Source organism: Palaemon carinicauda, chromosome 5 (genome assembly GCF_036898095.1).
Source record: "Palaemon carinicauda isolate YSFRI2023 chromosome 5, ASM3689809v2, whole genome shotgun sequence".
In the NCBI taxonomy this organism is placed as follows: domain Eukaryota; kingdom Metazoa; phylum Arthropoda; class Malacostraca; order Decapoda; family Palaemonidae; genus Palaemon; species Palaemon carinicauda.
The window spans coordinates 69846360-69871008 of record NC_090729.1 but is presented as its reverse complement, the minus strand read 5'-3'; the positions used below and the strand labels follow the sequence as shown (position 1 = coordinate 69871008).

Below are 24649 nucleotides of genomic sequence, written 5' to 3'. Positions count from 1 at the left end.
ATTGCTGCCTCAGTGGCATTAATTTTGTGATTAACTTTTTCTATTGTTCTTATCTTTTTCTCTTCATTACTGCAATTTGCCAATAACTGGGAAAGGGACACATTTCATGAGGAAGGTAATGGCGACCATATCATTCACAATTCTTCTTCAATATATCAGTATCCATTATAAGAATACAAATATTATGTATGAAATGTCTCTGCCTTAAATCAATTTCACAGTGGTAGTGTGCACTAAGTAATTATCTTTATGTTCAAAAAATTCAAAATCCATAGAATTAGGTATAACAAATCCTTCAACTCAACAGGTTTTGAGCAGGGAGAAGGTATTCTGCTCATTTTTAAGAGTAAACTGGAATAAATGTGACAGGATGTGTTTGTAAGAGCTTATATGCGAAGTCCTGCGTGCGTGCGTGCGTTCGTGCGTGCGCAGATTGCCCGGACCTTATGTTCGGCCGGGAGGGGAGGGGGGCCTCCTAGACAGTCAGTCATAGTCCTGCTTTTGACATCCCACCGTTATTAGCCATGGACCACCTTAAGGCAGAGTCGATAATTCCTATAGTTGGTAGTTGCCTCTGGCTGGCCAGCGTGGTTGGTGGGATTATGGTATCAGATTCTAGCTTGAGATAATCCATATTCGGCACTATCAATCCTCTTATGGTCGTGATTGCTAATGGTCCTTATACACGTTGGCATTTGGCAATAAGGTCCCTTCTTGCGTGGTGTTGAGATCAGGTCTCTTGCTATATGAAAAGCGCTTCCAGTATCCTGAGGCACCTGCTTTCAGGGGCACGGCCACTTTGTTAACATTCTTTACCATATGTTCCATTGTGGTGTTGTAGTTATGCGTTTGAAATCAGTGCATTTTTATTGCACCCGGTTGCACGTGGTAAGATAATCTTTTATATAGACTCATCGTCGTTATCTTCATGTAGATGCCAGGACATCCCTGGACAGGGCATTTATATTAGTAGATTACATTGGACTTCTTTAAGTAATCTGTCATAGTAGGGTAGTTTTTCATGATTAACTCGCGTTTTTGACAATTGGTAATAAAATGTGAGGTTGGTTTTAGAGGGTTATAAACATTGAGTTATATACATTGTTCATCATTTATTCTTAATATGTTTTATGTTCATTTGAGTTATATACATTGTTCATCATTTATTCTAAATATGTTTTATGTTCATTTCAGATTGACCGTGGTCATTGTTCAATAATAAAGACATTTGAATAAATGGACCAAGCTCTTATTTAGGTTTCGGTATCCTCTGCTGTGGCAAAAACATTGTTATTTTTATCATAATTCACATGTTCTTTTCGTCTTCTTGGTAGTTTGAGTTCAATAGATTAAGTAAAGATAAGCATCCCCATAACTGACTAGTAAAGAAAAGCACTCCCGAATTTGAGCAAGTAAAGATGAGCACTCCCTAATGAGATCAAGTAGAGCTAAATACTCCCGTCAGTAACGAGCAGGCGTATTGCTATGGTTTCAACTTTATACACATTATATTATTTTGACGTCTTATTAGTGAACAAAAATATGATATTAATGCCATTAAGATATAAGAAATATTAAAATCATAGATTATATTTTATGAAATATACAATAAAATATAAAATGAAAAAAAAAAAAAAAAACATTGAAATTTGATGTTGAGTTCCGAAATCATACATAAAAAAATTGATTAAAACAATATTGTTTTGCAATAGTGTTATAAAACCTATGAAACTTGTTCTTGTTTTGTTGGCTCTACATGAATTCATGCAAATAGGAGTTCAAAAATGTTCGTTTACATCCGATCATCCGTTGTAGGCTATCCTTATTTTGTGTTTGTTCCAGTACCTCTCCACTGCTTGTGTATGAATGCCTGTAGTTCTGTCAACACAATTCAAGGAGTGGTCAACAGTATGATGCGTGAATCCAAGGTCCCTTTCAATGTTCCTGTATGCTTTCCATTGATCACTGTGAATAATTGTTCGAGGCATAATTACTTTCCTAATTATCGGCAACAGTGTTTTGGCATTGCGTTGAACCATTAAAAAAAAAAAATAAAAATAAAAAAAAACTGTCAAGACAACATGAATAAAATTATCCCAAATAGAAAAAACAATTCGTTAAAGATCCTAATAGAAATGTTAATTTACGCAAATTTAAGCAAGTAAAGAAAAGGACTCCCTGTTCCTGCGGGGGTGCTTATCTTCTTTAGTTGATCGAGTTCATAAGGCTTTTATAGTAAAGGTTTTATTTGTTGGGCTGTTGGCATTATTAAGGCGTTTTTTCCTGTACCGTTGTTCCACCTCGTTCTTAATCTGCCGGTTAATGTCCTTATTTGCAAAGCCATTATTCACTAGAACTTTAGTCATTCTGTCTTCTCATAAGGGCCTTCCCACGAAGAACAGTGATAAATGTCTCTCTGAACAAAAGCCCTAATAGTAGCAAATAGGGCACTCGCTGTCACCATTCAGACACAGGCCAAGGTTCGTTGGTTTCACATACACGGAGGTGTCGAAGCTAGTGTTGGTTGTCTCTACAAGGACGTCAAGGAAAGGGAGACATCCTAGGAGGCTGTGCCTGAGGGTGAACTTGAGGGAGTTGCACTACTCAAAAGTGCGCCAAAAGTTCTTCTATGTACTCCTCGTTTACCGTTTTTACGAGAGTATCTTCAATATAGCGCACACTGAGGTCAGGTTTGCTGATTTTTTGGAAAACTCTCCCCTTGACTACTCCCTTGTAAAAGCTAACAAAGAGGACGCCTAAAGGGGACCCCATGGCGACGCCTTCCTTCTGACTATATGTATGGCCCTTATGTGTGGTAAAAGGGGTCTTTCTTGGTGCATTTTTCTATTAGTGCACAGAGAGAGGCCTCGGGGATGTTAAGATGGCTTCTCTCCATGCACTCCACTCTCAAGTGGTAATGGAATGTCAAAAGCAGGACTCCATATATTAGCTCTTGCAAACACATCCTGTGTTACAGTTTACTTTAGAAAATAAGAAAAAGACCTCCCTGCTTGAAACCGGTTGAATTAAAGGATTTGTTACACCTAATTCTACGCATTTTGAATTTTTTGTACATAAAGTGAATATTACTTAGTGCACACTACTATTGTGGAAGTTATTTACAGCAAAGATATATTTTGTACCTAATATCTGTACTTTTATAATGTGTACTGACATATGAAAGAAAAAAATAATATTAAATTATATGGTCCCCATTACCTTCCTCATGAATTCCAACTCCTGAATGTAGATCTGGGATTGCCGAATGCCTTAATAGAGATCTAGTTAAAATTAGTGCATGGTGCAAATTATGGGTCATAAGTCTGAATCCTAACAAAACTTAAAGTATGATTGTAAGTAGGTCAAGGACAGTGGCTCCTCAACATCCAGATCTCGGCATTGATAATGTTTCTTTAACTCTGTATGACTCTTAAAAAATTTTAGGTGTGATTCGCGACAGCAAATTTACTTTTTGAGAAGCACATTAGGTCTGTGTCTTCCTCAATTACAAAAAAAAAAAAAAAAAAAAAAAAAAAAAAAAAAAAAAATTTGCTTATTGATACTCTTAAAATTTTTGGTGATCAATCTATTCTGAAGAAGTGTTTTGATTATTTCATTCTACCTTGTTTCGAGTATTGTTCTCATGTCTGGTCTTAAGCTGTTGATTCTCATCTTAATTTGTTGGACAGGAAAATACGGTCTATTAAATTTCTTATGCCTGATCTATATATCAATCTTTGACACCGTCTTTCCATTAGTTTATTGTGCATGTATAAGATTTTTCATAATTCTGACCATCCTTTACATTCAGATCTTCCCGGACAGTTCCATCCTGTTCGTAATACTAGGCATGCAGTTAATTCTCCATGAGGTTCAGTACTACATTACACAGTATTCTAGAGGTGTTATTCCAGTTGTGACAAAGTTTGGAATGATCTTTCTCTTCGGGTAGTTGAATCGGTAAAACTTAAAAAGTTCAAACTTGCAGCAATTGTTTTTATGTTGAACAGGGTGACATATGTCTTTTTATAGTTTATAGATGGATTATCTGTTTTTATTTTGTTGTTGTTTTTAAAATGTTTTATTTAAATTGTTCATTATTTCTCATATCATTTATTTATTTCCTTCTTTGCTCACTGGGCTATTTTTCCTTGTTAGATCCCTTGGGGTTATAGCATCTTGCTTTTCCAACTAGGGTTGTAGCTTAGCTAGTAACAGTTATAATAATAATAATAATAATAATAATAATAATAATAATAATAATAATAATAATAATAATGCGAATGTGGCCGATTTTAAGAAACATTACTCGTTTCTATTCTGTTTTCCATTCAATAACATCAATATCATGCAATTATCACCATCACCCAGATAGATTGTAAGACGAATAAAAATCTTTAGAGTTTTGATGTATCTATATAAAGCTAGAGAACAGTTTTTATTCAGAAGAATTAGAAATTCAAGAAAATCATACCTTTTCCATGACTAAAAGATGGATTCCAGATGATATTTGTGGCTGTTAAACATTTAAGTAATTTACTCTAGTATGGGTAGACTTGAAATTGACGAATAATTTAATAAACTATTTGCAATTGAACTATTTGATTAATGTTATGTGAACAATTAGTGGTCCAATGAGTGAAGAGATATTACAAATTTTCAAAGTTTGCAAAAGAAATGACAACAAAAGTCCGAAATCCCGGTGAAATATCCTCATCACTTGACGTTTGGTGGTAATTTTGTGGGAGGAAATGCAGACGAAGTAAACATTGAGAGGATTGTTGACATTCAGGGTTGAAGTCAAAGGAAATCCTTACACCCATGGCTGCTTTATTGCAGGTGAGACTGACACTTTGCATACTTATTTAATCGTCAAATGAGAATCGAAATGTTCCCAGAGAATAACCAAATTTTGACAAGCTTAGGGAAGTGTCGGACTTAAGTGCTCCCCCCCCCCCTTAGTATCCTTTCTGTTCTTTGTAGGTCATATATGGGCCTGCACAAGCTTTTTTTGGGTAATTGTTAATAAAAACCACTCTACTTTCTCCTAAATTTTGTAGAATGGTGGACGCAACTCTAATTAGTTCGAGTAGCGGTAATTACTGTGGTGTTACTGTATCTAAGTGGGTAATTACTTTCTGATGGAGGAAAGATTAGTTGGGACTATCTTTAAATTTGAAAACATGTATGATCCATTAAGATGAAATGATATCTTGAATATAGTAGAATGGGATTAAATTTCATTTTATTCTTGCACTGATCTATGTCCACCGATCTACAAACCTTACTGTTTTTTGTCACATTAATGAACGATGTATTTAACCAACTGGTTATCAAGGTTTTTACATTTCTGACCTTTATTGTGTTTACCCAGCCTCTTTCATAAATGAGACACTAGGACTTTTGGGTGATGGAAACCCCAAAAAAGTCAAGTACACCTATCATTAATGGCTAATATGCATACTGCATATCACACCAGTTAGATTTCCATTAATTGCCAAAATTTCATGATGTTTTCTAACCTAATCTAACCAGGTATTTTTTACCGAGTCCTCCTTCCTGATTTGTCCATAAATACTTATTATTATTATTGTTATTATTATTACTAGCTAAGCAACAACCTTAGCTGGAAAAGCAGGATGCTATAAGCCGAAGTGCTCCAACAGGGAAAAATAGTCCAGTGAGGAAAGGAAATAAGGAAATAAACTACATGAGAAGTAATAGACAATTAAAATAAAATATTTCAAGAACACTAACAATATTAAAACAGATTGTTTGTATGTAAACTATAAAAAGAAACTAATGTCAGCCTGTTCAATATAAAAAATGTTTGCTGTAAGTTTGAATTTTTGAAGTTCTAACAATTCAACTACCCCATTAGGAAGATCATTCCACAATTTGGTCACAGCTGAAATAAAATTTCTAGAATACTGTATAGTACAGTATTGAGCGTCATGATGGAGAAGGCCTGGCTATTAGAATTAATTTCATGCCTAGAATTACGAACAGGAAGGAACTGCCTTGGAAGTTCTGAATGTAAACAATGGTCAAAAGTATGAATAATCTTATGCAACATGCATAACAAACTAATTGAACGACTGTGTCAGAGATTAATATCTAGATCAGAAATTAGAAGTTTAATAGACCGTAAGTTCCTGTCCATATAAATTTCAGTCAGGCCTCCCTCTTCGCGATAGTTAGGTTACAGAAAAGGGAATTTTCGTGAATAAATGCTGCACTTGGGTGGGCTTACTTGTAACCTAAAAAGCCACTGCCCCTTGCCACACGCGGGTGCCTGAGATTATGATTAACTCGGTAAATACTGCCTAATATAGTTTGTTCTGTAACTGGAATACAAACCTACGCTATTTATTTAGGGGTATTACTTTCGGCGTAGCTGAAATGACGAGCCATTGAATTTTAGCGAGGGTTACTTCTGCGACCATGCGCACCTACCCTAGACTCGATGACTGGCCTGCGGATCTTATATGTCAGCCTGCAGAGGTCACCGGTGTGATAGTAACAACCAGTGTTGGGAGTGATCTGCCTCCCAGTGGGAGATGTTTGGGCGACGGCGAAAGAAAAAGTCTAAGTGGGATATTTCTCTTTTGAAGGTTCCTTCGAAGGAGAAAAATCCCCAGGCCTCTTCTTCCGTCTCCCGACCTTCCTCCGAATCTCCGATTGGCAATAAATAATTCTAAGAGCTGCATTGTTACTACAGCAGTAGGGGCCAGGCTGAATTACTTCCGGAAGGCCTGGGAGAAGAATGGGTCGGACCCTTGGTCCGTCCTAGTGTTGAAGGAGGGATACAAAATTCCATTTTTATCAAATCTTCCACTAGTCACAGATTCGGTGGATCTTTCGCCCAGATACAGGGAGGGGCCAAAGAGGCAGGCCATGCAGCTTCAGATGTCTCTGTTACTAGAGAAGCGAGCGACAGAGAGGGTACAGGATTTAACATCTCTGGGGTTTTACAACCGGCTATTCTTAGTACCCAAGAGTTCAGGAGAATGGAGACCAGTTCTGGACGTAAGTGTTCTAAATGGCTACGTCCAGAACACGAAGTTTACCATGGAATCGCAGAAGACGGTTCGTGCAGCGGTAAGGAATGGCGATTGGATGGTCTCATTAGATCTCCAAGACGCCTATTTCCATATTCCAATACACCCCAGCTGCAGGAGTTATCTGAGGTTTATATACGGAAACAAGGTCTTCCAATTCAGAGCCTTATGTTTCGGTCTCAGCACAGCTCCTCTATTGTTCACCAAGATCATGCTGAATGTTGCAAGCATGCTGCATTCAAGGAGAATCAGGGCCTCCCTGTACCTGGACGATTTGCTTATAAGAGTCACCTCAGCCGATTGCTGTTTGAAGGACCTGAGAATGACATTGGAATTGACCAAGAAACTGGGACTCCTGGTGAGTTCGAAGAAATCACAGCTGACTCCATCCCAGCAGATTCTTTATTTGGGGATGGAGATTCACAGTCAGAGTTTTCAGGCTTTTCCGTCGCCTGTAAGGATCCAAACAGCACTCCTAAAACTTAGAGCTTTTATAAAGAAGGACGTCAGTTCAGTGAGGGAATGGATGAGCCTTCTGGGGACTCTCATCATTGGAGAAGTTTGTGTCTCTGGGGAGGTTACATTTACGCCCCCTTCAGTTTCACCTCAATTGGCATCGGGACAGGGAAAGCATTCCCATCACGACTTCCATAAAGACACATCTTCAGTGGTGGAACAATAAACACAGACTGCAGGAAGGCCTGTCGTTGAATCAGAAGAGCCCAGACCTCGTGTTGTTTTCCGACGCCTCAAACTCGGGGTGGGGAGCAACATTAGGGAAGAAGGAGCTCTCGGGTCTGTGGACGATAGAGCAAAAAACTCTCCACATAAACCAAAAGGAGCTTTTTAAATATTTAACTTAGCCGGTGAATATATAATAGCTGAGCCTCCGGCGGCTCGACAGAAAAAACACACAAAAACTCGCGAGCGATCGCTATGAAGGTTGCGGGTGTGCCCACTAGCGCCAACTATCGGCCAGATGCCGCATATACATGTAAACAGACCCAATTTTTCTCTGTCGGCCTTAACGACAAGACGTATCAATACTCGCTGTATAACCTGGAGTTTTCTCAACATATTTGGTGAAGTACTTCCTTTTGGTTTGAGCTTTCGCAGTGCAGGCGTTTTATATTCAACTTAAATCTTGAACTCGTTTTTGGATAGATTTAATTTTTGATGACTTTGGATTGTTTTTTGGACTTTCTTTGACTTTTAAATGGCCGACCCTTCCCTTAGTACGGAAGTGTGTTTTAGGCTTTTAGCAATTATCTTATCACGTTATAAATTAATTATAGATTTTCCTCTATATATTTTATATCTCAACCGCCTTTATTAGGCCTCTTCGATTAGCTTTCCATTTATAATAAACATCAAGATAAATTTTAATGATTTGTTTATATGCGACCTTTCCTATTCCTCCTCTAATCCGAGAGTAGGCAGTCCTAACTTGGAAACCGAAGTTAAACAACGTTGAGCCCTTTCAATCGTAAATAACTTTTACAGAGCAAATGATTTAAAACTTATTAAATGAATATTTTTTAGTAGATATTTTATGAAAGATTTTCTTTGAATAATCTTCGTACTGTTTCAAAGATGAACTAACGTTTAGTTTATTTATGCTACGCAGTTTGCGCTCTATCGTTACGATAGAGAGAGAGAGAATCACGGTTTCACTTTGCAGAAAGAGTAAATCGATTCTGACGTTTTGTTCATTCTTCTTTCAAACGTAAATGTTTTAAATACTATTTTAAAGGAACTTGTTAATTGAAAAACCTTTCAGTTTTTTCCTTTGGTCAAATAGCCTGTTTATTGACAAAAGATAAGTGGGCTCTTCTCTTCGGTGCGAAATCAAGAGAGAGAGAGAGAGAGAGAGAGAGACGGAGAGAGAGAAAGGAAGAGAGAACGTTCCAATCTTTATTCTCGTCCCAAGCGAGTAACGTCGTTCTCGAGTCAGTTTTTTACTCTCGTCCCTAGTCTCTGTACGGGGAGAAAGGATAAAACTTTTTTAGTTTTTATTCTCGTCCCTAAGCACTGTACGGTGAGAGATTGAAAACGTAGTTTTGAATGAACTAGTGTTTAGTCTCCTTCCCAGCCACTGATCTTTTTATCTTAATATATGTTTACTGTTTTTTTGCTTTTATTAATGTGCTTACATTATACGACTGATTTCGCAATTATAACCTTTTGAAGAGGGTAGAATTGCGTGCTTCAGGTAGAAATCAGTTTTATTCATACCTAATGTGAATTGTTGAAAAATTCGATTTCAGTGAAGTAAGTGCAAAACAGAAAATCGTAGTGATAAAGTGATAATTGCGCAAAGTGTTATCAGTGTTGCAACCGAGGGTTCGTCTGTTCGTGCCTGTCGTTCGCCTAGTCCGAGACTTCTTGCAAGCTCCCAAGCCCAGGGGAGAAGTAATGTCGTACGACTTATGGGTTCGAGAGGACTTGATCAACGAACAGACGTTCCCTCTATGGTTTCAGGCGTGTCTCATCAACACCGCCCTTACCATAAGACGAGCGAGACGATTTTCTCCTCGTCATCCGAAGGCTTTTCACATAAGAAACCGTGGAACAAGGTTTCGAGACCCTTTAAGCGAAAGTCAGTCCTTTCAGGACAGGTCCAGCGTCCTGATTTTAACCATTAGGACAGCTCTGACCCTATGCAGTCATCGGAAGACTGCTCGCCGCCTAAACAAAAGCGTAACACAGGCTCCGAGAGTCTTTTTGTAGGCAAGGTTTTGCAGTCACAGACGTTACCCTCGTCTCTTACCGCAACCATTCCCGTTGATCCTAAATGGGTTGTACGGCAAGACATGCAGAATAAGCTTGCCTCTCTTATGGAGGACTATTCTGTTGAGCAGGTTCACGATGATCCTCGCCGCTTAGCTGATCGAGATCTTGGCCGTCAGCCGCCCAAACGAGCCTTTGCTCGTCCTGTTGACATTGACGTTACAAAGTCACGTCAATCGTGTTTTGTAGAGCCTCACTCGATGCAGTCCCGTGTTGACTCTCAGCCGCTTGTGGACGTTCAGCCACTGCCGCTTGCTCTTGTTGACGTTCAGGACGTTCTCCAACCAGCGTAGTTGACTTGTTTTGACGTTGAGCGTCAAGCACCGCAGTCAAGAGTTGTTTTGACTGCTCAGTCTAAGCAGTCAAGGCAGTCTCGAGTTGACGTCGAACGTCCTCCCGCACCTGTTGTTGTTACTGGTCAGTCCTTTAAGCAGTTACATGACATAGCGTCCTTGACTTATACTGTTGCTCCTTTGCGTGTGGACTCTGCTTGTCAAGCATTGCCACCACGGCAGGTCTCTCCCTTGCCTGAGACTCGGCTATTGTCGGACAAGGTTCCTTCAGATGAGGAAGTTGCTGATCCCCCTCCTACTGATATTCCCTTGAGGACTCTGTCAGACGGAGAGGAGCCTAAAGCTGCTCAGCCCTCTATGGACTTTAAATAAATCATGCTGATTTTTAAGGATCTTTGTCCGGATCTTTTTGTAACTGCTGCTCCTCGTTCGCCTAAACGTCAGAGTTTACACTAGGCCTAGCTACTTCGAAGCCGTTGTTTTATAAGCTAGTGCTCTCTCGCTCTTCTAAGAGAGCTTTACGTTTGCTAGGCGACTGGTTAATCACCAGGAGGAGTTTGGGGGAGACAGCCTTTGCTTTCTCTACTTTTAAGCTGGCTAATAGAGCGAGAGTCTGATATGACTCGGGAGAAGTTCTCGGCTTGGGAGTTCCTGCCTCTGCCTAGATAGACTTCTCAAACCTCATAGACTCTCCCTGGCGCCTGGCCATGAGACGCTCCAAGATTTTATGGTCGACTTCAGAGCTAGACCATCTCCTGTTAGGAGTTTTTTTCGAGCGTTTGAAGTTTTGCTGTACAATTATGTCATGCATAAACTAGGCTTTCAGGGATGGCTCCAATGATCTGACAGCCACGTTCTCTGCAGGAACAAGTCCCTCAGGGATGGCTCCAATGATCTGGCAGCCATGTTCACTGCAGGAGTACGTAAGAGGCAAGTGCGCTCAATGTGTTCATTGTCAAGACAAACTTCACGATGAAGTCTACCAGGCTGTCTTGACAGCATTAATGGAAGGCGACTGGATGGTCTCTCTTAACCTTCAGGAGGCATACTTCCACATTCCTATACACCCGGATTCCCAACCGTTTCTGAGGTTTGTTTACAGGAATGTGGGGTACCAGTTTCGAGCCCTGTGCTTTGGCCTCAGTCCTGCTCCTCTCTTGTTTACGAGGCTCATGAGGAATGTGGCAAAATCCCCCCATCTATCGGGGATCCGAGCCTCCCTGTACTTGGACGACTGGCTTCTCAGAGCATCGTCCAGTCTTCGCTGTCTGCAGGATCTACATTGGACGTTGAGTCTGGCCAGGGAGTTGGGACTTTTGGTCAACCTAAAAGTCCCAACTGATCCCATCCCAGATTATTCTATATTTGGGGATGGAGATTCGCAGTCCAGTTTTTTCGGGCTTTTCCGTCTGCCACCCGAATAGAACAAGCCCTGCTCGAAGTCCAACTAATGCTGAAAAGAGAACGTTTGTTCAGTCAGGAGTTGGAACAGTCTCGTAAGGACTCTCTCATCCCTGGAGCAGTTTGTCTTACTAGGGAGACTACACCTTCTGCCTCTCCGGTTCCATCTAGCCTCTCACTGGAACTAGGACAAGACGTTAGAGACGGTATCATTCCCAGTCTCCGAACCAGTAAAGGCATGCCTGAAATGGTGGGACAGCAATATCAGTCTGAGAGAGGGACTATCCCTAGCAGTCAAGAACCCAAACCACGTGTTGTTCTCAGACGCGTCGGATTTGGGTTGGGGTGCGACCCTGGACGGTCGGGAATGCTCGGGTCTGTGGACCTCAAGTCTCAAGTCAGAAGAGCATGCACATCAACGGCAAGGAGCTATTAGCAGTCCACTTGGCCTTGATGATATTCGAAAGCTTCTTCGAAACTAAGTGGTAGAGGTCAACTCAGACAACACCACAGCTTTGGCGTACATCTCCAAGCAAGGAGGCACACACTCCTTCACGCTGCTCGAGATCGCAAGGGACCCTCTCTTATGGTCAAGAAATCGAGGCATCTCCCTGTTGACGAGATTCATCCAGGGGGACTTGAACGTCTTGGCAGACTGTCTCAGTCGGAGGGGTCAGGTGATACCCACGGAATGGACCCTCCACAAGGACGTGGGCAAGAGTCTTTGGGCTACTTGGGGTCAACCCACCATAGACCTCTTTGCCTCCTCGTTGACCAAAAGGTTACCAATCTATTGCTCTCCAGTCCTAGATACAGAAGCAATCCACATAGACGCGTTTCTACTGGATTGGTCTCTTCTGGACTTATATGCATTCCCACCATTCAAGATAGTCAACAAGGTACTGCAGAAGTTCGCCTCTCACGAAGGGACAAGGTTGGCGTTGGTTGCTACCCTCTGGCCCGCGAGAGAGTGGTTCACCGAGGTACTTCAATGGCTGGTAGACTTTCCAAGAAGTCTTCCTCTAAGGGTAGATCTGTTACGTCAGCCCCACGTAAAGAATGTCCATCAAAGCCTCCCCGCTCTTCGTCTGACTTCCTTCAGACTATCGAAAGACTCTCAAGAGCTCGAGGCTTTTCAAAGGAGGCAGCCAGTGCGATTGCAAGAGCGAGGAGAGCTTCTACCATTATAGTATACCAGTCGAAGTGGGAAGTCTTTCGAGACTGGTGCAAGTCAGCATCTGTGTCCTCGTCCAGTACCTCTGTAGCCTAAATCGCAGATTTTCTTTTACATCTGAGAAAGGTTCGCTCCCTTTCAGGTCCCACGATTAAGGGCTACAGGAGCATGTTGGCTTCGGTCTTTCGACATAGAGGCTTAGATCTTTCCAACAATAAAGATCTCCAAGATCTCCTTAAGTCTTTCGAGACCTCTAAGGAACGTCGTTTGGCAACTCCTGGATGGAACTTAGACGTGGTCCTAAGGTTCCTCATGTCAGACAGGTTTGAGCCATTACATTCAGCCTCCCTGAAGGATCTCACCCTCAAGACACTTTTCCTAGTGTGCTTGGCTTCGGCTAAAAGGGTCAGTGAACTTCATGCCTTCAGTAAGAACATCGGCTTTTCTACAGAAAAAGCCACTTGTTCACTTCAACTTGGTTTCCTGGCCAAAAAATAACTGCCTTCTCGTCCTTGGCCTAAATCTTTTGATATTCCTTGCTTATCAGAGATTGTAGGCAACGAACTGGAAAGAGTATTATGTCCTGTTAGAGCTCTTAAGTTCTATTTAGCTAGTACTAAGTCATTACGAGGTAAATCTGAGGCATTATGGTGCTCAGTTAAGAAACCATCATTGCCTATGTCAAAGAATGCTTTGTATATATTTTATCAGATTTTTAATACGAGAAGCTCATTCTCACTTGAATGAGAAAGACCAATGTTTGCTTAAGGTTAAGACGCACGAAGTTAGAGCTATAGCAACCTCCGTGGCCTTCAAGCAAAATAAATCTCTGCAAAGTATTATGGACGCGACTTTTTGGAGAAGCAAGTCAGTGTTCGCGTCATTTTACTTAAAAGATGTCCAGACTCTTAACGAGGACTGCTACACACTGGGTCCATTCGTTGCAGCGAGTGCAGTAGTGGGTGAGGGTTCTACCACTACATTACCCTAATTCTAATATCCTTTTTAATCTGTCTCTTGAAATGTTTTTAATATTGTTTTTTGGGTTGTACGGAAGGCTAAGAAGCCTTTCGCATCCTGGTTGATTTGGCGGGTGGTCAAAGTCATTTCTTGAGAGCGCCCAGATTAGGGGTTTGATGAGGTCCTGTTGTATGGGTTGCAGCCCTTAATACTTCAGCTCCTGGGAGTCTTCCAGCATCCTAAGAGGATCGCTGGGATTCATGAGGAAGACAGACTAATAAGGCAGAGTAATCGTCTAAGTCAACTTCCTTACCAGGTACCTTTATATATTTGGGTTTTGTTATGATATAACTGTCAAAAACTCTAAGCATATACGCTGTAAACTTAATTAACTCTGGTCTCTACCAACCACCATGGGTGTGAATCAGCTATTATATATTCACCGGCTAAGTTAAATATTTAAAAATGATATTTTAATTATAAAATAAATTTTTGAATATACTTACCCGGTGAATATATAAATTAAAGGACCCCCCTTCCTCCCCGATAGAGACCCAGCGGGATGAGAAAAATTGGGTCTGTTTACATGTATATGCGGTATCTGGCCGATAGTTAGCGCTAGTGGGCACACCCGCAACCTTCATAGCGATCGCTCGCGAGTTTTTGTGTGTTTTTTCTGTCGAGCCGCCGGAGGCTCAGCTATTATATATTCACCGGGTAAGTATATTCAAAAATTTATTTTATAATCTAAAATATCATTTTGGCAGTACATCTGACCCTCAAAGGCTTCGAGGAGCAGATCCTGGGCAAAGTGGTTCAAATCAATGCGGACAGCACCACAGCTCTAGCCTATATAGCGAAGCAAGCCGGGACCCACTCATGGTCTCTGTACGAGATAGAGAGACCTCTTATCGTATGGGCAGAGGAAAGGAAAGTGACATTATTGACTCTCTTTATTCAGGGGGTCAAGAATGTAAGTGCGGGCAGACTCAGCACGAGAGACCAGGTTCTCCCCACGGAATAGATTTTGCACCCAGAGGTCTGCAAGAGTCTGTGGCAGTTATGGGGTCGTCCTCTCGTAGATCTTTTTGCAACCGCAAAGATGAAGAGACTGGAGTGCTACTGTTCACCGGTACCGGATCTCAAGGCCATGCACATAGAGGCTTTCCAAACAAATTGGTCACACATGGAGGTGTATGCATTTCCACCGTTCAAGATTCTATACAAGGTGATGCAGAATTTCGTGTTGCACGAAGGAACCAGGATGACTCTAATAGCTCTGTTCTGGCCGTCAAGAAGCTGGTTTCCAGAGGTACTGGAATGGATGGTAGATGTCCTGAGAAGCCTTCCCTTAAGACCAGATCTTCTCAGACAACCTCACTTGGCACAAAACCACCTAAACCTCCTAGCTCTACGTCTGACTGCTTTCAGACTATCAAAAAACTGTAGATCTAGAGGCTTTTCGAAGAAGGCAGCCAAGGTTATTGCGAGAGCAAGGAGGTCTTCTACCATCAAGGTGTATCAGTCCAAGTTGGAGTTGTTCAGAGAATGGTGTAGAGCTAATTCGGTTTCTTCATCCAGTACCTCTATAACTCAGATGGCAGATTTCTTCCTAGACCTCAGAAATAAGCATAACCTCTCGTCCTCTACAATCAAAGGTTATAGAAGTATGTTGACTATGGTCTTTAGACACAGGAACTTGGACCTTTCCAACAATAAGGACTTGCAGGATCTGTTTAAGTCTTTTGATACCTCAAAGAAAAGACAACCAGAATTGCTTGCCTGAAACCTGGATGTGATTCTTAAATATCTCATGAGTGGCAGATTTGAGTCTTTACACTCGGCCTCTTTTAAGGATCTAACCTTGAAAATTCTGTTTCTGGTTAGTTTAGCCACTGCTAAAAGGGTTAGTGAAGTTCACGCCTCAAGCAGGAACATTGGGTTCCGAGATGGGAAAGCCATATGCTCCTTGCAGTTGGGATTTTTGGCTAAGAATGAAAAGCCTTCCCGTCCATGGCCAAAGTCTTTTGAGATCCCTAACTTCTATGATGTGGTGGGAGAAGAGTTGGAGAAAGTGCTCTGCCCTGTAAGAGCATTAAGGTTCTATTTGGACAGAACTGAGAGTTTGAGAGGCGACTCAGACGCTCTGTGGTGTGCAGTTAGAAAACCTTCACTGCCCATGTCAAAGAACACCTTATCCTTTCTCATAAGGCTCTTGATTAGAGAGGATCACGCCCAGTGTGATGAGGCAGACCAGAGTCTTCTCAAGGTGAAGACGCATGAAGTCAGAGCGGTAGCGACTTCAGTGGCTTTTAAACAGAACCGTTCTCTGCAAAGTTTAATGGATACAACTTTCTGGAGAAGTAAGTCTGTATTCGCATCCCATTATTTAAAGCATGTTCAGACTCTCTATGAGGACTGTTATACGTTGGGTCCATTCGTGGCAGCGAATGCGATAGTAGGTGAATGATCTACCACTATGTTCCCTTTTTCCTAATACCCCTTTCTATCTTTTGGAACTTGTAAAATTATGGTTGTATGTGGAGATTGGTCGTCAGTCTTCCGCAATCTGTTGTTTGGTCAGGTGGTCAATTTGTTCCTAGAGTACACTCGGAACAAGGGTATTAGTTGAGGTCCTGTCATGTTATAGGTTATTGCACCGTTTGACAGCTCCTAGAGATCATCAGCCCCTTGGGTGGACCGCTGGATCTCCTAAGGATAGCAGACAAAATGAGGCAGAGAATCATTGCAGTCAGCTTCCTTATCAGGTGAGAACCTCTTAAGTTGCTTATGTAACTCTTAAGTGAATTTCCAATTATGTTGCTGTCTCTGACCCACCACCAAGGGTGTCAATCAGCCATTCTCATATAACCAGCGGGTAAGTTTTATATTTAAAAATTATATTTTCATAATAAAAAAAAAATTTGAATATGCTTACCCGCTGGTTATATAAGTTAAAAACCCACCCTCCTCCCCTCTAGAGACCAATGGGGCATGGAAGATCTGAAGGGTTTGGTATAGTTCTACCTGAATACCGTGAGGGCGCTAGTGTACACCTGACATATTTGCGATAGCCGCGAGATTTTGAATTTTCTGCCGGGCGTCTAGGGACTTTAGCTAGGGACTTTAACCATTCTTATATAACCAGCGGGTAAGTATATTCAAAAATTTATTTTATGAAAATATCATTTTACCATACGAAGATAGCATAAAGTACCTCGGTGTTTTATTTGATAAGAAATTAACTTTCTCTCAACATATTAATGAGGTGGTATATGATGTTAAACTTAGACTTAACATCCGTAAAGTTGTGTCTGCTTTCAACTGGGGAGCTACTAGAACATGTCTGTTGAGGATATACCAGGCATTGTGCCTAAGTAAAATAGATTATGGATGTCAGATATATGGATCTGCATGCAAAACCACTTTAGAAAAACTTGATGTGGTTCATAACATGGCTTTAAGAATTTGCACAGGTGCGTATAGGACATCACCTGTTGATAGTTTATACGTGGATTCAGGAATTCCTCCCCTTTTTTATTTGGCGGGAAGAGTTGGGTTTGAGGTATATGTCTCGTGTTCTTACCTGGAAACTCAACCCAAATTTTAATTGTTCCGTAACTGAAATACAAACCACGCTATTTAATATGGGTATTACTTTTGGCGTAGCTGAAAAGACGAGCCATTAGAATTTTAACGAGGGTTTACTACCCCCATCGCTAGCTAGCGGGAGGTAGGCCCGCCCCCCTCACACACCTGTGTGCTGAGCTCACTTTTTACTTTGGCTCGGGTGGTGATCGGACGTGTCCGCTTTCACCCTCGCCTCTTTGACAGCCATTAATGCTTTTTGTCTTTTTACCTACTTTTTCTTTATAGAGAAGTATGAAAAATATAAAGAGAAAAATGTGGAAGTAAAGCGCAAGGTACGTGAGGCAAAGAGGGCAGCTGACCTGAGGTGGGGTCAGGGATTGGGTCATTCATATGAAGAGAATAAGAAAAAGTTTTGGAAAGAAGTGAAGAGAGTAAGGAAGGCTGGCTCAAGAATTGAAGAGACAGTGAAAGATGGAAATGGAAGGTTGTTAAAAGGAGAGGAGGCAAGGAAAAGATGGGCGGAATATTTTGAAAGTTTACTGAATGTTGAGGATAATAGGGAGGCAGATATAATTGCTGTTGCAGGTGTTGAGGTGCCAGTGATGGGAGATGAGAATGAGAGAGAGATTACAATAGATGAAGTGAGGAGAGCACTAGATGAAACGAGAGTAGGTAAAGCATCTGGTATGGATGGCGTGAGAGCTGAGATGTTGAAGGAGGGGGGTGTGACTGTCCTTGAATGGTTGGTGAGATTGTTTAATATGTGTTTGTTCCGTAACCGAAATACAAACCACGCTATTTACATTGGGTTTACCTTTTAGCGTAGCTGAAATGGCGAGCCATTAGAATTTAACGAGGGTGTATTACCTCCGCGCTAGTTAGCGGGGGGGTAGGGGAGTGGTAGCTAGCTACCCCTCCCCCCCCTCACACACCGGTGAAGCTCACTTTCACTTTTGGCTCGGACATGGACAGACGTCTCTGTCTTTGTCCTCGCTTGGCAGCCATTGTTTGTTTTGTCTTTACTTAATCACTTACTTTTCTTTTACTCAATATATATGTAAACATTTTTTCATGTTTGTATATATATTTGAGTATAGAAATCAGTAAGTTTCCTTTTCAGAGTTTGTGCTTGTGTGTGTAGTGTATGATATCTCCGTTGAGCCGTCGTCAGCTTAGGCCACCACGGTGTAATTTTATGGGTTGCGATCGAGTTTGACTTCGGTCTTTCTCTCTCTCTCTCTTGAGGTCGTTCTCCCTTTTACTACGTTACTACGCCTTTTGTAGCTTCCTTCCCGTGTGGGGGGGTTGCTACGCCGTACGTTTTGTCTCAATTAGTTATGAATCTAATTGTATTTGTTGATTTTTCAGCTTTGTAGAACGATTCCTTTCGGGGTTTTCGTTCTTTCTTTAGTGTTCATTTTTAATTTACTTAATTACATAGTTAAATAATTATAATTGTTATAATTCTGTTTTGGTTACAGCTCTCCTTCCGTGAGTGTAAGTGGTTGTGAGGGCACGTGCCTGTTGTGTAATTCTTGTTTCCTTTCCCTCGGGATTCCTCTTCGGAGCTTTCCCGGGGGAATGAATGTGTACTAATGATTTTTGTTTTATTTTTTTACAGTTACTGATCTAGTTCGTTTCTGTAATATGGCAACGGTGTGAGCTGTCTTGTTGAGGCCTGGGGATTCGGCTGTTGCTGCCTCCCCTATGGATTTTTGTCAGGTGCGTGTCTCCTTCTACTGGAAGTACTCCGTGACGATTGACAGCTCTCCAGTTCATATTAGAACTCTCAGGAGGCTCGCCTCCTTGGGTGGGTAACTTTCCTTCCGAGGGAAGTTATTCCTGTCCAGGCTTGAGTTTTTCCCCTTTTGGGGGGTTCTTCTCTTGCCTTTTTTTCGTGCGACTATGCTTTTGGTGCTGAGCGGTCGCACCTGCAGTCTCGAAGTGTTTCTCTTTCGTTCGCGAGAGAGTACACTCATAGAGACTCCTCTTCGGAGGATTCTTCTGCTGTTGTTGCTGTTGGCCTCCTTCGCCGTAAGGCTCACCGTCCGCCTCGTCGTAAGGGCCTCCCATCTCCCTATAAGGGTGCTAAGAGGCGCCTTTTTGAATCTCCGTATGCAGCCTACAACTCTTTCTTAATCTTCCGCCCCTGGTGCAGATGGACAGCAGTCTGACCTCGTCTTCCGACGGGCAACGGTCTTCCCGACGGACAACGGTCTTCCCTACGGATAACGGTCTTCCGACAGACATCAGTCTCCCGGAGGACAGACAACGGTCTTCCGACGAACATCAGTCTCCCGACGGACAACGATCCCTTCGGGGCAACGGGTTGCCTCCCACGGGGGTTCTTCCCTTGCGTGTCAGGGTTCCCCTGCGTGCCCTTCTGTTGTGTTTTCTCCTGCTCAGTGTTAGCGCACAGGCGCTTTCCGGCTCCTGCTCAGTGTTAGCGCACAGGCGCTCTCCTGCTCATCAGCGCTTTCCTGATCGCTAGCGCTCTCCTGTTCGCCAGCGCTCTCCTGTTCGCCAGCGCTCTCCTGTTCGTCAGCGCTCTCATGATGATCATCTCTGCTGTTCCTGTTGGTTTCTGTTACGCGCCCTGTGCGCCCACGTTCGCCCTCGCGATCTAGAACTTCGGTTCAGGTCTTGGTCAAGGACTCTTCTTCTACGCACAGGCTTCCACGCTTTGCCTTCTGTTCGCCAGCGATCTCCAGCTCGCCAGCGACCTTAGACGCGTCAACGTTCACATGCTCGTCAGCGTTATCCTACGAGTCAGCGATATCCTACACGTCAGCGATATCCTACGTGTCAGCGATATCCTACGCGTCAACGATCGCCATCGATCTGCCATGCGTGTCAGTTCCTGAACACCATCAGTAGCGATCTAGCGCTCGCCTGCTGTGGACCACGATCTCCGGTAGCCGAGTCTTGCCGTAGATCTTCCTCCTGCTCGCCAGCGCTCACCTCTGTCCTTCTGTGCGCCAGCTTTCTTCAATCGCCAGCGCACATATGCGCCCCCCCTTTTTTTTTTTTTGCCACGCACCAATAGGCGCCAACGGTTTTCTGACCGTCCAGGATCGCCTGATTAACAGCTTGCTTCAGCGCTCACCTTCCTGATGCACCTGCGCGCCTTCGCGTTGGCAATTGCCTACGCGCCCGCGCGATTCTTCACCTGCGCGCTAGTGTTTTGTTAACGCACCACCGCTCGCCGACGCGCCATCGCTTGCCAACGCGCCTTCACTCTCCTACGGGCTATCGCTCGCTGGAACGCGCTATCGCTCGCTGGAACGCGCCATCGCTCGCTGGAACGTGCCATCGCTCGTCAACGTGCCATCGCTCGTCAACGCGCCATCGCTCGTCAACGCGCCATTGCCCGCCTACGCGTCATCGGTCTCCCGACCGCCTGCGCGTCCACACGCCCACGTGCCCGCGCGACCGCATGCCCACGTGCCTGCACACCTACGCTTATGTGCGACCGCGCACATGCTCTCCAAAGTTTGCCCGCGCGCGAACCAACGGTATTCCGTTGCGCGGACGGACGGTGTTCCGTCGCGCGGACGGACGGTGCTCCGTCGCGCGGACGGACGGTGCTCCGTCGCGCGGACGGACGGTGCTCCGTCGCGCGGACGGACGGTGCTCCGTCGCGCGGACGGACGGTGCTCCGTCGCGCGGACGGACGGTGCTCCGTCGCGCGGACGGACGGTGCTCCGTCGCGCGGACGGACGGTGCTCCGTCGCGCGGACGGACGGTGCTCCGTCGCGCGAACCGACGGTGCTCCGTCGCGCGAACGTTGGCTTAATTCTTGCAGTATCCATTCCTCGCCTATGGGTTATCGCTCGCCGACCACCAGCTCTCGCCCTTCCTACCACGCTCGCCCTCTTTCTGCGCTCCTTCGCTCACCTTCGTTTGCGTTTCTGCGTGGCCGCGCATGGGTGCTTCCACGTTTGCCCACTCGCAAACCATTGATTTACCTTCGCGCGAGCGCCAGGGCAATTGCGACCGCGATTCCCTTTCGGGTTTCGCAGATTGGCCAGCCTGCCGAGTCTTCTGGCGTGTATTTCCAGAACACGGCCTCACCCCGTAAATGCAGAGCATGGCACATGCAAGAACAGGAAGAATCTTCAGGGAGGTCTGAGCAACATTCTTCTTTCCAGAACCTGGGTTAGCCCTTCCCCGTCATTCCCTGGAAGGGTTTTGGCCGGGGGACTTTCCGTTCGAGATTTCTCCATCGGCCAAGGGGTGACTGGTTTACCCCTTCCTCTTCTCCATCTCGTGAAAGGGGCTTACCAGGTCCTTTCCCTCCTCGGTTGTGACCCGAGGTTTTGTTCAAGGAAGCTACAGGAAGGTCATGGGTACTTTCCTCCTCTCGGGCTCAAGCACCTTGGCGTTTCGTCGTCAAGTATCGAAGTTGCAGGCAAGCTTGATGTTGGACCATCTGGACGCAATGACCGATGGCTTCCTTTCGGGTGTCTCATCCGTGGATGTCGACAACCTCAGACACCCTTCCATCCTTGAGAAGAGTTTGTTTGTGCCCAAGGACAGAGACATAGACAGCGGTTGTGCGGAGGAAGTCGACTTCCGTTTTCACTCCTCCAAGGCGCTTTCTTCCAGACCCTGCAGGGCTCCAGCGCCTTTTTCTTTCAGCCACGTCGGCCTAAGTTATCGGACTGGCTACGACAACTGAGACAAGGTGTCCAATAGCAGTTCCCTCCTGTCAGGAACAGGTAGCACGGGAGGCTCTCCCGGGGGGGCATAGTCCTAGAGGGAGCGGCAGAGTTCACGAACTCTAGGATTGGCACCCCCCCCCCCCCTTGCAGGTTTCACGCTGGGAGGATGCCTAAGGTTACTCATCCGGATGACAGCTTCCTGATGCCCATTCCTGCACGATCTCTGTGATCAGCCAAGGATATCGCGCCTGCCGTCTCTGTCAGCGAATTCAGTGTCTCTGAACCTCTATGCCATAGGGTCGGCAAGAGTTTTGCCCGTTTGGGCAGAATGATCCATGCCTTAGGAGAAGGTCCTCCATAGTATCGTCGACGGCTTCACCTCCGGCTTCTTCAGTCGATCCTTTCTTGTAAGGAAGTATCTGAGACGGGAGTTCCGTAGTCGACCTCTCAGCCCTGATCAAGTTTGTCGAACAAACTTCGTCCAGCGTGGAACAGCAGAATCGATCAGACTGGTAACGAGGCGACAGGACTCCTTAGGCCCTGGATCGGAAGGACGGGTACTTTCAGTTTCCATTCCATCCATCATCCAGGAAGCTCGTGGAATTCAGCCTAGACTACAGGTATTCCTGCTTAAGATGCAGTGTGGCAATCCCGCCGTGGCATCGCAGGTCTTTTTTCCCAGAGAACTCTCCCTGCTTTCCTCATGGCCGCTCAGGTGCAGGCTTCCGCCTCCTTCGCCTTTTGGAGGTCTGGTCAACTCCGGTTGGCTCGGGTTCGACCTTCTTCAGCGCCGGGACAAGCTTCCGGATGCTTACCATGAGTGGGGGTTCATGGTATTTTGCTAGGAGCCTTCTCTTCTTCTGCCTCAACATCTGGAGTGTCTAGCCATGATATTGAGTCAACGGCCTTACCACGTTGGAAACCCCGCTTCTCGTCCGTTCAGCGAGGTTAAGCAACGTCGGTCTGGTCGGTACTTGGATGGGTGACCGCCTGGGGACGCCAGATTCTGTTGCCGCCTCCTCCGAGCCTTCCCTTCAGTTGACTGTGGCAAGGCTAAGGAGAGTCGCAGTACCTGTTCTCAGTCAAGCAGAGCTTTCAGCCCTACCTTGGAACGTTTCCTAGGTCTCTTTTCCTCATTGACCTGTCTAAAGTTCCGAATGGTCGCCTCAGGATAAGTTCCCTGTGGGGCGGCCCAAGTTCCGGTGGTTTCAAAGCAACGATTAACCGAACTTTCTGGCCCCTACGGGACCAGCGGAACGATTAGACCTGCAATGGGTGTTGACCTATGGAACCTCTTGATGGGAGTGGATATTCTCGTCCTTTCCCCACATTTTTTATACTGTTCTCGGACTCGTCAAAGAAAAGGAGGGGGGGGCGGGGGGCATGTTCTGGTCCAGGCCTATGGTCAGGACCTGAAGGATACCTCTCCATCATACAGGCAGGCTTAGGGGCCGTAGTATGGCCCCTCTACAGATCCTACAGCTCCTGCCGAGTCGCTCCGTGCGCGTCAACTTCATGGTACTGGCGTGTTCTAACCAGCTGGGGACGCATTTTCACACCTTCGCATCTTGCAGTAGAGATACTGAGATGATTTGAGATCCTCTCAATACCACCATCGGCTCTCTCATTCCGTGCAGAGGAATGTTCTCTCCGTCTATCCGAGCAGAGCCTCGTAGAGAGAGTGTACCTGGGGGTCTTTGGCCTTGAGTAACCAGTAAGTCCTGGTCTGGGGAACCTGATCGCGACAGCTTGGAACCTCAAGCTTCCGCTGTTCTTCCCCCCAGTCTCAGACCCCAAGACTCTGGCAAGATGCATTCCGGTGATGGTGGGACAGCATCGACGCCTGCGTCTTCCCTCTCTGTTGTTTGTTGAGAATGGGTCTCAACAAGACCAGGTTGTCTGTCAACCTTTCAATGGCCCTGAGAGCTCCACTGGGACTATGCGCAGAACGGTTTCCGGACCCTCTGCTTCCCCTGACGGAACTCCCGGGAGAGCTTCTCCCACGGCACAGGCTACTCGAACAACCACACTGCAACATCTTTCACGAGCCGGGGCGTCGCTTTGGCTTCATGCCTGGAGATACTACACCTCCTCCTTAAGAAGAGACAACCCGCTACAGTCGCAGGACTGAGGTCGCGTCATCTGCGATAGTCATCCGTAGGGGTCTTCCAGGCGAAGTGGAGAGTCTTCGGTGGTTGGTGTCGTGGGAGATATACCTCTTCCCTTGAAGCCTCTTCTCCAGCAATAACGAACTTATTGCCTTTCGGCGGGTGGAAACTCCTTTCCGCTCTCGGCAATGAAGCCTGTTGCTCAGCCTTTCCCTGACCTTCAGGCTTAAAGGAATAACTTTTTCCTTCCCGCTGGACCTTTCCTCGCTCATGCGAAGCTGCGAAAGTCCCTGCCCTAGTCGGAGTGAGACCTCCTACTTGGAGCATGGCTCGGACTTTTTAGTCCCTTAAGAGATCTTCTCAAGACCCTTTACGTCAGGCCTCTGATCGTATTCCGTCTTGGGTCTACTGCTCACTCTGGCCGCGGCCAGTGTGTAAGCAATCTTCTTGGTCTCGTACGACTCTGCCCTTTCTAAGGAATGGGGGAAGGCAACATTCAGGTTCGCTCCTGAGTTGTTGGCTAGGCTCAGAATCTTGGGGTCCTGGCCCTTTGGTCCAATTCCTTCAAGATTTCGAGTCACCATTCTGTATCTGATGTCCCAAAACC

General features: G+C 44.8%; 1 protein-coding gene and 1 pseudogene across 4 annotated transcripts in view; both read left to right on the top strand.

Moving 5' to 3' along the window:
• The first annotated feature begins 4680 nt into the window (after positions 1-4680).
• Vps11 (vacuolar protein sorting 11) overlaps positions 4681-24649 on the top strand; it is a 439706-nt gene continuing 419737 nt past the window's right edge. For all 4 annotated transcript variants that reach the window (XR_011044479.1, XM_068373757.1, XM_068373758.1 and 1 more), the window contains exon 1: positions 4681-4839. Coding sequence is in view for 3 of the 4 variants with exons in the window: in XM_068373757.1 (XP_068229858.1) it covers positions 4822-4839 (18 nt within the window). In the remaining variant the exon portion in view is untranslated. The remainder of the gene's footprint in view (positions 4840-24649) is intronic.
• LOC137641744 (5S ribosomal RNA) lies at positions 22832-22949 on the top strand (annotated as a pseudogene).